General features: G+C 50.5%; 1 protein-coding gene across 1 annotated transcript; it reads left to right on the top strand.

The window, feature by feature from the left end:
- Positions 1-11,377: 11,377 nt before the first annotated feature.
- LOC130115678 (variant surface antigen E-like) lies at positions 11,378-12,795 on the top strand. Its single transcript, XM_056283487.1, has 2 exons — positions 11,378-11,451; positions 12,306-12,795. Exons 1-2 carry the CDS (start codon positions 11,378-11,380, stop codon positions 12,793-12,795), a joined length of 564 nt encoding a protein of 187 aa, XP_056139462.1.
- Positions 12,796-13,107: the final 312 nt, after the last annotated feature.

Genomic DNA, 13,107 nt, shown 5'->3' with positions numbered 1-13,107 from the left:
ACAGACACCCCAGAAAATTAAAGCTGACATCAGAAACACTTAAACACTTCCAATTACGCCACTATTCCAAGCCACTCCGGTCACAGCTCCACCCCCTCTGCCAATCCGGGGAGGGCTGCAGACTACCACATGCCTCCTCCGATACATGTGGAGTCGCCAGCTGCTTCTTTTCACCTGACAGTGAGGAGTTTTGCCAGGGGGACGTAGCGCATGGGTGGATCACGCTATTACCCCCAGTTCCCTCCCGATAGGCACCCCGACCGACCAGAGGAGGTGCTAGTGCAGCGACCAGGACACACACCCACATCTGGCTTCCCACCCACAGATACAGCCAATTTTGTCTGTAGGGACTCCCGACCAAGCCGGAGGTAACACGGGGATTCGAACCAGCGATCCCCGTGTTGCTAGGCAACTGAATAGACCGCCAAGCCACCCGGACGCCCCACTCTTAAAACTTTTTTTCTCAAGACTGATTCATTTGAGCAGGTTAAAGGTGATAGAGGACATCTTACTTACATCTCTGTTGATGGTGTTTCTGTGAAATTCTACCTTGAAAGAAACCACATGGACAACACCAAGTGATGCAATACGAGGGAGAGACAAAGAGAGAATAGTGGTGAGTGGGGTGCAGAGAAAAAAAAATTCTGAGAGAACATGCAAACTCCACACAGAGGACGACCTGGGATGACCCCCCAAGGTATGACAACCCTGGGGTTCGAACCCAGGACCTTCTTGCTGTGAGGCGACCGCACTAACTGCTGCACCACCGTGCCGCCCATGAAGGAGAATAACAACATTAAAAAAGAGCAATCCATGGTGGTGGCGGTAGGTGGGTGGGTGGGGATTACCTTCTTGTGCGGAGCAAACCACAACTAACCACTGCAGACGAGAGCTTGGTCTGTAAAGAGTGATTAGATCTTGCTCGACCAGGGATGATGCCTTCTCGGGCCGGACCTACCCCTCCTCTCTCTCTCTCTCACGGCCTATCCGGTTTAAATGGCTGTGTTGCTGCTTTGATGAAATTTTACAAAGTTTCAAATGAATTCTTGAATCATTTTGTTAATAAATATTTCACGAGTAAAATAGTTGTTTGTCAAAATTTTGTTTTGTCATTAGTAACTAGAAATAAACGTTTGCGGAGTGTTAACACGTGTTATGGAGGCTGTTTTTCACGGATATGAATATAATGTGCCTTGAGATTGTGGCTTTCCTCTTGGGGTGCCCTGGGCACAACACATTTCAAAGCCTCTGCAGTATGGAAACCTGGCCAAAACACAGAGTAGAGGCATAATCCAGTGGTTCTATTTCTACATCTGATGGTTTTCACAGATAAAGGGGGATGTAGTGTGTGGGAGGATCACCCTGCAGTTCCCCCGAACAGGTGCCCCGACCGACCAGAGGAGGCGCTAGTGCAGCGACCAGGACACATATCCACATCCGGATCCGGCTTCCCATCCGCAGACACAGCCAATTGTGTCTGTAGGGACGCCTGACCAAGCTGGAGGTAACACGGGGATTCGAACTGGCGATCCCCGTGTTGGTAGGCAACGGAATAGACCGCCACGCCGCCCGGACGCCTTAAGATGTGCACATCCTTGATAGGGAGGAACACTGGTTTGAACGGGGCATCAAAGAGGCCATCTATGTAGCCATGTGAAGAGGGAACGACTACCCCTGAACCGGGGGGGGGGGGGGGTTACCTGCAGTCAGTGGAGACTGACGAGGTCACTTAGATGAGTGGTGAGAAGTTTCTCTCAATATACATGTCCAGATGAACTGATTCACCTTTCTGTGATTTCCTCACCTGGATTATTGAGCATGCATCTGCACATCTCTGATGGCCGTGTCGTCAGTGGAAGGCGTGTGTCTACAGAGGACGACTGTACCCACTCTCCGCATCCAACCCCGGCCTATAATAACCCGCTGAGGTCCAGCTCATCTCCCGACTTCCCCTCAACCTGCCGGAGTGACAGCCGAGCAAAACTCCGGCACGTCTCCTTCCTCCTCTGCTCAGGCTAAATGGAGAGCTTGTCAAAAGCCTGTCAGGGCAGGCAAAACTGCGACGGCCACGCTTCTGAAACTCTCACCCTGGAGCCTCGCCTCGCTAGGGGAGGGAGGTAGAGAGAGGCAGAGAGGCAGAGAGAGAGAGCGAGAGAGAGAGAGAGAGGAGGGAGGGGTGTGCTGAAATGAGATTTTGAATATGGAGTGCGTCTCCTTCAACCTAATTTCTCTTGGAATCGCCCCAGATATAGAGATCTGACGTACTGTAGTAAAATATCAAGGGCAGCACATATCACACCATCACCTCCTTTCATACAAACAGATTAAGATGGAGGGTAAACACCGAGCGAGCACGAGTCGTCAAAAACTGTGAAGGAAACAAAGAGTTCACGGAAGAAATATATTTATATGTATATATATTTTAATCAAATAATGGTGGGAAGCTGTAATCTCCATCTTTGCGGGCTTCATTTGCTAATTAACCGTGATTAACAGAAGGAGGCTTTACAGATCGATATATGGGCTCCTGGCACGGCGCTGCACTCGTTATTACAATGAGTCAATGTTACAATATTTCAATGCAGATTTGATACATATTGTGGTTTTTCAAAGATCAGGATGTTATCAGTATCGCAATTTGAGACAATGTTTCTTTTTTCAGGGCTCCTTCTTCTCTTATCTACAGTGGGCTGTAAAAACTGCAACAATCTTAAGAATAATTCTAACAAGATGCATCTATTTTAACTCCGTGTGCAACAAATCCTTAACACGTGAATACACTCCCCTGAATAAAACATTCCAACGATTCAAATTCCAACATTCCCAGATGCAGACGTCACTCCATCTGCATCAACACTGTGATTCAGGGGAAACGCTGCTCTGTTGAAATTTTGATGGGTCAGTGTCAGTTTTGAATTAATCTCCCTCACTGACCTGTATGACTCGAGCCGGGAAGGTGAGGACTGGGTTAGCAGAACCTTCTAGTACTTGTCAGCCCCCCCCCCCCCGCCATATTATCACGAGGCTCTGCTTCTGGTAAGTGATTATCAGAACGACAGTGGATGATCTGATGTGAGCCAGGTCACAGACATCATGTTAATCTATGGTACCGGCATACAACATATTCACATGCTGGATATTACTAGTGTGTATGTACAGGGAGGGGTGGCATGGCGGCGCGGTGGTTAGCGCGGTCGCCTCACAGCAAGAAGGTCCTGGGTTCAAGCCCCGGGGTAGTCTAACCTTAGGGGTCGTCCTCTGTGTGGAGTTTGCATGTTCCCCCCGTGTCTGCATGGGTTTCCCCAGGGTGATCTGGTTTCCTCCCACAGTCCAGACATGTAGGTCAGGTGAACCGGCCGTACTAATTTGTCCCTAGGTGTGTGTGTGTGTGTGTGTGTGTGTGTGTGTGTGTGTGTGTGTGTGTGTGGGCCCTGTGATGGCCTGGCGGCCTGTCCAGGGTGTTTCCCCGCTTGCCGCCCAATGACTGCTGGGATAGGCTCCAGCACCCCCGCGACCCTGAGCGGGGATGCTGGAGCCTATCCCATGCCTAATTTAGGACTGGGATAGGCTAATCCTATATAGGTGAAACACCACACAGAAAAGACCTGGGGTTCGAACCCAGGACCTTCTTGTTGCGAGGCAACAGTGCTAACCACTGGACCACCGTGCCGCCCGATAGATTACATTCATACATCCTGTTTCTGGTTTCCGCCTGGTGCACGACACCTCCGGGTGGTGTGGGAATCGCCACCTTTACATCGCAAAAACAGCTTGTGTATCAAATCATCCATTTCCTGTTCTGTGAACACTGCATGAAATCTCACACAAAGCCGCATCTCACTTTCACGGCGGCTCAAACAAGGAGGGTCCGGAGGTTTTATTTTTTGGAATTTTCCCCCCTTTTCTCCCCGATTGTACTTGGCCAATTGCCCCACTCTTCCAACTGTCCCGGTTGCTGCTCTACCCCCCTCTGCCAATCCGGGGAGGGCTGCAGACTACCACATGCCTCCTCCGATACGTGTGGAGTCACCAGCCGCTTCTTTTCACCTGACAGTGAGGAGTTTCACCAGGGGGGACGTAGCGCGTGGGAGGATCATGCTATTCCCCCCCCCCCGAACAGGCACCCCGATTAACCAGAGGAGGCGCTAGTGCAGCGACCAGGACACATACCCACATCTGGCTTTCCACCCGCAGACAAAACCAGTTGTGTCTGTAGGGACACCCCGACCAAGCCGGGGGTAACACGGGTTCAGTGCTTCTGACTTGTCCTCTCTGTCTCTCTCTGTCTCTCTCTCTCTCTGTCTCTCTCTCTCTCTCAAATTCAAATGGCTTTACTGGCATGATGTAACACTGTACATGTTGCCAAAGCATGTGTTTAACATTGAAAAGCTAAACATTAATTAGAAAACATATTACAGCAAATACACAACATCAAAAGAAACAGTGCAGCGACAAAAATCTCTCCCTATCGCTCTTTCTATCTCTCTCTCTCTCTCTGTTGTTCTGTTTCTATCGCTCTCTCACTATCTCTCTCTCTCGCTCGCTCTCTCTACATCTCTCTCTTTCTGTCCCCCTCACTGCTCCCCCTGTTTTATACTTCCTCCATTAGACTGGCTTGGTGCTGCCAGGGCTTGTAGGCAATAAAACACATTGTTATGGTGACATGTAATTACCCGGCTTCTTCTCTTGACTAATTAAGTCAGCGCTGCCTATTATGTGGAAACGTATAAGGAAGTCAGGTGATCAATAACAGTGAAAGATAAAGACGAGCTAATTTCTCAACGCTCCGCTCACTGATTCCCGCAGTATCCCAGACACCCGGTGCGACACGGCTGCAGGCCTCCCTCAGCTCGGCCTGCGTTAACACGGCGGCCGACGCTCCTCCATCATCACACCACAACGGAGGCAACGCAGTAACGCTCGGCCGCAGCAGAACCAGCACCTTCCACTTCCCACCCGCCTTAAGCAGCCCTTACTGGGACGGGACCGAACCAGACCTGACGTAAAACCGTCATTTCAGTATGTCGTCGGTGCGGTGGCTTGTTTTACCCATTCGGAGGGCCCAGTAGGGCGGAGCTTATTGTGTAAGCTTTCCGTTACGTCCCCGTAACCCCGTCTGCATGTTGTTTTCTTTTTAGCTATCATCGGACGGCAATATGACGTTTATACTCAAAATCCGATGAAAGTTTATTCGTCATATGCGCAGCACCACGGCCGCTGGCAGAAGTAGAACGGGGAACGCAACGAACTCTTCCCTTTACAAGCTCGTTGAAATAAAACGCGCCTGTCAATCACAAAACTCGGTGCATGACATAATACATATTCTACTGTGTGCATACACCACAATGCACATGACCATGTCGTGGCGTATGTACACAGTAAGATAATAAAACACGCCTCTGATGGATATTGATACTGACATTGATCACTGATAATAATAGATTGATAATAGGTAATAATCATAATAGCTGCATTGAATTTGAACTATGCAGCACAGTGGGAATTGAGTTTGAAATGTATAGTAGCTGAATTAACTTAAGAGTAGGGCGTCCGGGTGGTGTGGCGGTCTATTCCGTTGCTGACCAACATGGGGATCGCCATGACGCTTGGTCGGGCGTCTCTACAGACACAATTGGCCGTGTCTGCGGCTGGGAAGCCGGATGGGCACGTGTTCTGGTCGCTGCACTAGCGCCTCCTCTGGTCGGTCGAGTCACTTGTTCGGGGGGGGAGGGGGAACTGGAACTTCGTCCCCCTGGCGAAACTCCTCACTGTCAGGTGAAAAGAAGCGGCTGGTGACTCCACATGTATCGGACGACACATGGTAGTCTGCAGCCCTCCCTGGATCGGCAGAGGGGGTGAAGCAGAGACCAGGACGGCTTGGAAGAGTGGGGTACTTGGCTGGATACAATTGGGGGGGGGGGGGGGATTAAATTTTTTTAAAAAGAGTAGGTGAGAAAGGGGTAGGAAACAATAAGTGCATCCTTCCTCCTTCTCCTTCTCCAATATCCATCCATCCATTGATCCAAACCGTTTATCCTGCTTTTCAGGGTTGCTGGAACCTATCCCAGCAGTCATTGGGCGGCAGGCGGGAAGACATCCTGGACAGGCCGCCAGGCCATTACACAGAGCCGACATACACACACACACACACACACACACACACACACACACACACACACACACACACACACACACACACACACACACACACACACACACACACCTAGGGACAATTTAGTACGCCCGATTCACCTGACCTACATGTCTTTGGACTGTGAGAGTAAACCGGAGCACCCGGAGGAAACCCACGCAGACACGGGGAGAACATGCAAACTCCACACAGAGGACGACCCGGGAACGACCCTCAAGGTTGGACTACCCCGGGGGCTCGAACCCAGGACCTTCTTGCTGTGAGGCGACCGCGCTAACCACTGGGCCACCCCTTTTCCAACATGTAACAAGTAATCTGATTCATGTGGAGATTTGTTTGATGTGTGGATTTGTTGATCACTTCAGATTATTGGCAATGGATAATCTATATGTTATATCCTAATTATTTAGGGATTCAACATAAATCATCATTCATAGTAAACTGATCTAGCCTGGGTTGAAACTGCATGCTGTAACGCCATCATCAGTCGCCAAACATGATCAGTGGCATTTGAGTACATATGAATCCGGAGACCCTCTGCTTCCATTGCAGTACATAAATGTGTGATGTATGTACATCGTGAGCACGGGGGGGGGGGGGCGGGGGGGTCATGGCCACCTGTAAACCTCAGACACCTTGTTCAAACAGACCGCGGCGAGACGGGTCTCGGCGTCTTGTCCTCCCCGCAGCCCTACATGCTGAATATCTTCAGACGCCAAAAGAGCAGAGTGATTTCAGAGCCATTGGGGGGAGAGAAAAAAAAGACTGTTGTCCAAGAGGGAGGGAGGGAGATAACTCACGGGGGGAGATGGACAGAACGGGCAGAATGCAGTGAAGAAAGGAAAAGAGAAAATTGATGGGAGGAAGGCGGTATAAACACAGTGGCGCTCCTCTCTCCAACTCGAATGAAAATCCAATTTAAAAAAAAAGGCTTGTAGAGTTTGCGTGTGTGTGTGCATGCGTGTGTGTGTGCATGCGTGCGTGTGTGTGTGTGTGTGTGTGGTGGGAGGTGTTGGGGGGTGGGCGGCAAACAAAAAAAGAGGGCCCAAAATTGGCGAGATAGCCGAGAAGACGAGCGAAGATGAGCCGCTGCAGAAGGCATTGCAAATCCTGAGGGCCTAAGGAGAGACAATGATCTTCAATTACCAGCTGTTCTGTTCTCAATTTTAGACAAGAGCAAAAAAAAAAAGAAAGAAAGGAGGTGGGAGGAGAGAGGGAGGACGTGCAGAGAGACATTAGAGAGCAAAAGAAAAGCAAGAGTAGAACGGGGAAAAAAGCAGTTGAGGGGAAAGAGAAACAAGAGGAGAGAAAGGGGGACGAGACAGGGGAGTGAAATACAGAGGAAGAGATTGTGAGAGAGAAAGAGGGGTGGTGTTTGTGCGGGAGAAAGAGACAGATGGAGTGACACAGGTCCACACAGACAGACAGACAGACAGACAGACAGACAGATAGCAAGAGAGAGAGAGGCAGGACATTCACGTTTCATTTGCTGTATTGCATTACAGAAGACTGTGGCTGTGTTCAGCCTGGCCTCCCCCTCTCCCTCTAAGAGGATCTGCTGACGCTCCATTTGCAGATCGTATCGTTTGTAAACACGCTTTCTCACTGTATTACACTCGTCTGGCAGAAGGAGAGGTTTGTCATTCACCCATCCTTTCCCTCCGTCGTTTGCAATTCAAAGCAGGGCGAGCCGAGCCTCCCCGGGTGGAAATGTGTACACAGGAGCGAACGGCGGCGGAGGGGAGAGGAGAGGAGGAGGAGAGCGGCGGTTTGGAAAACAGACCGGGGCCCGGTGTCATGTGCCGCTGTCACCAAAGCGGGGGGGGGGGCCCGCGGGTCAACATCACAACCAGGGACCAGCAAACAAAGAGGCGGCTCACTCCGTCACCTTCTCGCTCCATCACCTTCACTCGCCCAGCACAAGCCGAATAGAAAATAAACCGGCTCCTCTCACCGATGCCATAGACGGCTTATGAGACAATGGGCCCCGGGCCCGTGTGTGTGTGTGTGAAAGGGAGGGATTTTTATGTAAATTATTTAATGGAGCCGCAATAATGACGCCCGAGAATTTATCGTTTCAGCTTCCCATCTTATATTGAAGTGATGGGAATGGAAAATCTTTATAATGTGTTGTGGATTAAAGTTGTTTTAAAAGTCAAAAGTGTCTCTCTCTCTCTCTCTCTCTCTCTCTCTCTCTCTCTCTCTCTCTCTCTCTCTCTCTCTCTCTCTCTCTCTCTCTCTCTCTCTCTCTCTCTCTCTCCTCCGCCCCGCCTAGTCTCTGCTGATCATCACTCTAATGACTCGGAAGTAGTGCTCTCATGGTGTAATCTTTGCCGTATTGATGCTCCGGGCGCGCCCCTACCACTGCGCCTCAATGGGAGCTGATTGGCGAGGAGACTCTACCCCCAATCAATTACACCCCACGCTGATACGTCTGCCGATGTGAGTCGACGGGAAACGAGGAGAATTTCCTTCTCTTTGAGCCCCCGACTCAGACAGGAAACAGCGGGAATGAGCTTCTCTTAGGTCCTCGGTTTCATTTTCTTTAAAGCCCTTCGAGTACGTGGCAGCATCCCTTGTCATTCCCACCCCCACCCCACGGTTTCCCTCAGTGGCCCCGCGGTTTATTTTTCCATCTCTTTGCATTTCCCTGTCATCTGTTATGTCATGAGTGTCTGCGGATCGAGTCGGGCTAAATGCAGGTTGGAGGTTCAGTTGTTGCTATGCTGGCTGCTGGCGGTGAAGCAGCCAGGGCGGCCTTCCACCACAGAAGACACGTTTTACGTTGCACCCGATGAACCTCTGAAATGACCCTAATAGATCGATTGTTGGGACACCGAAATACGGCCGATATTTACACCTGAAAATGACCAATTTTTGTGTCTCCAAAAATGATCTCAGTGCTCATCGGCGATGGGGGTCGATCTATTCCCCTCTTAAAACGTCGTGGCCAGTGTACATTGGTGATGATGGCAAGTGTTATAGTGTGGTGATTATGGTTAGGTAGTGCTCACTGAGTGTTCTCGTTGTGTTGAACAAGGAAATCGATCGTCTGTCTTTGTGTCACTGCATGATTTCTAAAAGAGAAAATGTCTCTGGAGGGCGGCATGGAGGCGCGGTGGTTAGCGCAGTCGCCTCGCAGCAGGAAGGTCCTGGGTTCAAAACCCGGGGTAGTCCAACCTTGAGGGTCGTCTTCTGTGTGGAGTTTGCATGTTCTCCCCGTGTCTGCGTGGGTTTCCTCCAGGTGCTCCGGTGTCCTCCCACAGACATGTAGGTCAGGTGAATCGGCCATACTAAATTGTCCCTAGGTGTGAATATGTGTGTCGGCCCTGTGATGGACTGGCGGCCTGTCCGGGGTGTCTCCCCGCCTGCCGCCCAATGGCTGCTGGGATAGGCTCCAGCATCCCTGCAACCCTGAGTATGATAAGCAGTTTGGATAACGGATGGACGGAAAATGTCTCTGGAGCAATGAGCAGTCCCTTCTTTGACCACTAGGGGTGATCCGTGTCTGTCAGACATGCTCTCGTGAGTTATTTTCGGAGGCTTGACAAATCGGTAAATGTGGGCCTTTTCCTAGAACCACCGGTGTCTCTCAGTTCGGACGTGACCGTCGGCGTTTTGGCGCCAGCATCATTGCTACCTGCATTCAGGTGACTCAGCATCTCAACCACAAAAGGCAGAAAGCCTGAAAGCATCTCCTCCTCCTTCTCCTCTTCCTCCTCCAAAGCACCCGGGGTCATTATTGGTCTAATTAAACCGCAGAGTATTTTTAGATTTTTGATATCCTGTCAGATTGGAAGCCTTTATGCATTTATTTTTGTGTGTTGCCCATCCGGGAACAAACAGAGATTTAAGATTTGCTGCCAACTGTCATGTTAGCGTTGGTCGTGTCCACCGTCTGAAAGAGAAACCTGCTGGGTACCTCAGCATCAAAAGCCCCTTAGAAACGGCTTTAATTACACTCGTTCTCCCGCCTTTCCCTCTCAGTTCTTTATATTAGACTGTCTGCCTCTCTCCAGTCTCTCTCTCCAGTCTCTCTCTCTCCTGTTGTCTTCTGGACTTTCCGCACACCTCTCAATTTTCTCTCATTCTCACCTCTGTTGTTCACTCCCCGGATTTCATTTCATGTGTCTGCACTTTCCGCACATCACTTGATCTTCCTCAAGTCTCCCTCCCTGTTGTTCTCTCTTTCCTCCCTCTCCCTTTCTCTCTCTCTCTCTCTCTCTCTCTCTCTCTCTCTCTCTCTCTCTCTCTCTCTCTCTCTCTCTCTCTCTCTCTCTCTCTCTCTCTCTCTCAATCCCTCCTCCAGCTGAACAGGTGACCGAGGGGACCAAGTTACTTTAAATTGATTCTTTCACGTCGGCGCATTAAATTGAAACCAATTCCCAAATGCTTAAACCTCGCCCCCCCCCACACACACACCCACAATCCTCCACCTTCCCCATCTGCATTTCGAGAGCACTTACAGCCCAGAGAGCCTGGAGCACACTGGGGGGTGGGGGGTTGGGCGTGGGGGTGGGGTTGGGGCTTGACGGGACACAATGAAGCACCAGGCGATATCTTGCGAGGATTTGGTAAATCCGGAACTGTGTCTCGCAGCTTAGACGAGAGGGGGGCCTGTTAGAGCAGAACTAGAAGGCATGACAAAGAGTTTTATTTCATGGCATTGTATTCAAATGCACTACATCCCTCACACTCATCACCCACCTCTCTCCTCAGCAACACAGGGGAAGGGGGGGGGTCGTGTGTGTGTGTGGGGGGGGGGTGAATGGGGGGGGGCACTTTGAGAATATCCCACTATAGAAACTGAAGAGATTCCCCCCCGCTGGGAGTTAGATTGGTACAAATTGAAGCTAGTGGTGACGCTGGGGTACAATGCTGGGCAATATAATATCCATATTGTGATGAGACGACATCTCTGGGATTTGCGGTTCTGGCAATATGGTGATATAACTGAAATGTTGTCATTCCCCGGTCTTAAAGACCGCATTACAGTGAAGCGAGACAGTTTTCGCCTGTTTTATCAGAGTGAAATGAACAATGAATGTCTGTACCAGCTTGGTCATCGTGTCCCCATTACTAAAGATGGTTTATCAGCATTTTTCTTGCGTGCAAATATCTAAAGAAATCATCTACAGTCATCCCCAAAATACTGTCCCATTATCGATACTGAAGTGTTCAGTTAAAAATATAGTGAAATCTGATTCTGTCAATAGCTCTGGCACAATGGAAGTAGAACTGAGCCCAGCGGGCTCGAACCACCGAGGCAAAGGGCCTACCAACATCTACCGGTCAAACATGTAACTACCACATCTGGTACAGAACACAGCAGGCCTACAGCACACATTGTCATGGAGTGTGCATGAGGACACGGTACCCATGGGCCCCTGGGACAGGGTCCAAAATTGTGATTAAGCATCCAGCATGTATTTCTCCCCCGCATACTGCAGCCCAGCGCCCAACAACAAGAAAAGGTGTCCAATAAAATCAGCCGGAGGATGGGACAGCCCCGACAGGGTGTTAGGAGTCGGCATGCGGGGGCCTTTCTTTGCAAACAAGCAAGGAATGAGGGTCTGGGTTTATAAAGCGTGAGAAGTCCGCGAGGACTATCCTATGGGAATGCTTTGAGCAGCCAGACTCCATTTTGTTTAGTGACTGGCCAGTCAGCCCCAACACAGGCACAGACAAAAGGCAAATGGCAGCGACTCCAGCGGCAGGCAGTCTGGGAGCGTGCTTTATCTTGCTTTAAAATGCCTCTGACCTTTTTGGCAAAATTACCATCACTCTCAGCTGCTGGGAATTCCAAAGTGGGAAGACAGAAAACACATCCAGAGTAAGCTGAAAAGCTGTGTTTATGATTGCAGCTTTCTCGGTTTGGGCCAGCGTGTGGACGTTACCTGGTGAACGAGGGCTGTCTTACAGCGGGTCTGGCTGGGAGAGAACAAATCCATCATCCTCCCTCGCACCCCCTCCGCTCTTAACCTGAATTCTGATTGGCCGAGAAATAATTTCAATGTAAGAAGAGACAGTCGGGGTCCTTCCTGCTCATCGGGGGAGGCAGACAGCCAAAAAACAAGTAAAAATATACTTCTGTCACAACTACCAACCAATCAGCAGCTACAACCCACCTTCTAAAGACTCTGCTGGGGAGCAGGACTACAACCCACCTTCTAAAGACTCTGCAGGGGAGTAGGACTACAACCCAGCTTCCAAAGACTCTGCTGGGGAGCCGGACTACAACCCAGCTTCCAAAGACTCTGCTGGGGAGCCGGACTACAACCCAGCTTCCAAAGACTCTGCTGGGGAGCCGGACTACAACCCACCTTCTAAAGACTCTGCTGGGGGAGCCGGACTACAACCCACCTTCTAAAGACTCTGCTGGGGAGCAGGACTACAACCCAGCTTCCAAAGACTCTGCTGGGGAGCCGGACTACAACCCACCTTCTAAAGACTCTGCTGGGGAGCCGGACTACAACCCAGCTTCCAAAGACTCTGCTGGGGAGCCGGACTACAACCCACCTTCTAAAGACTCTGTTGGGGAGCAGGACTACAACCCAGCTTCCAAAGACTCTGCTGGGGAGCCGGACTACAACCCAGCTTCTAAAGACTCTGTTGGGGAGCAGGACTACAACCCAGCTTCCTAAGACTCTGCTGGGGAGCCGGACTACAACCCACCTTCTAAAGACTCTGCTGGGGAGCAGGACTACAACCCAGCTTCCAAAGACTCTGCTGGGGAGCCGGACTACAACCCAGCTTCTAAAGACTCTGTTGGGGAGCAGGAATACAACCCAGCTTCCTAAGACTCTGCTGGGGAGCAGGACTACAACCCAGCTTCCAAAGACTCTGCTGGGGAGCAGGATAAACTGAAGGGTTACTTGAACAGGGAGGCTGGTTAAGTGGTTGTTGGTTCGATCTCTGTGACACGGTGGACTGTTTCGGGAGGGAGGTGGTAACAA

Source organism: Lampris incognitus, chromosome 1, assembly GCF_029633865.1.
Source record: "Lampris incognitus isolate fLamInc1 chromosome 1, fLamInc1.hap2, whole genome shotgun sequence".
In the NCBI taxonomy this organism is placed as follows: Eukaryota; Metazoa; Chordata; class Actinopteri; order Lampriformes; family Lampridae; genus Lampris; species Lampris incognitus.
This window is presented reverse-complemented; position numbering and strand designations above follow the sequence as displayed.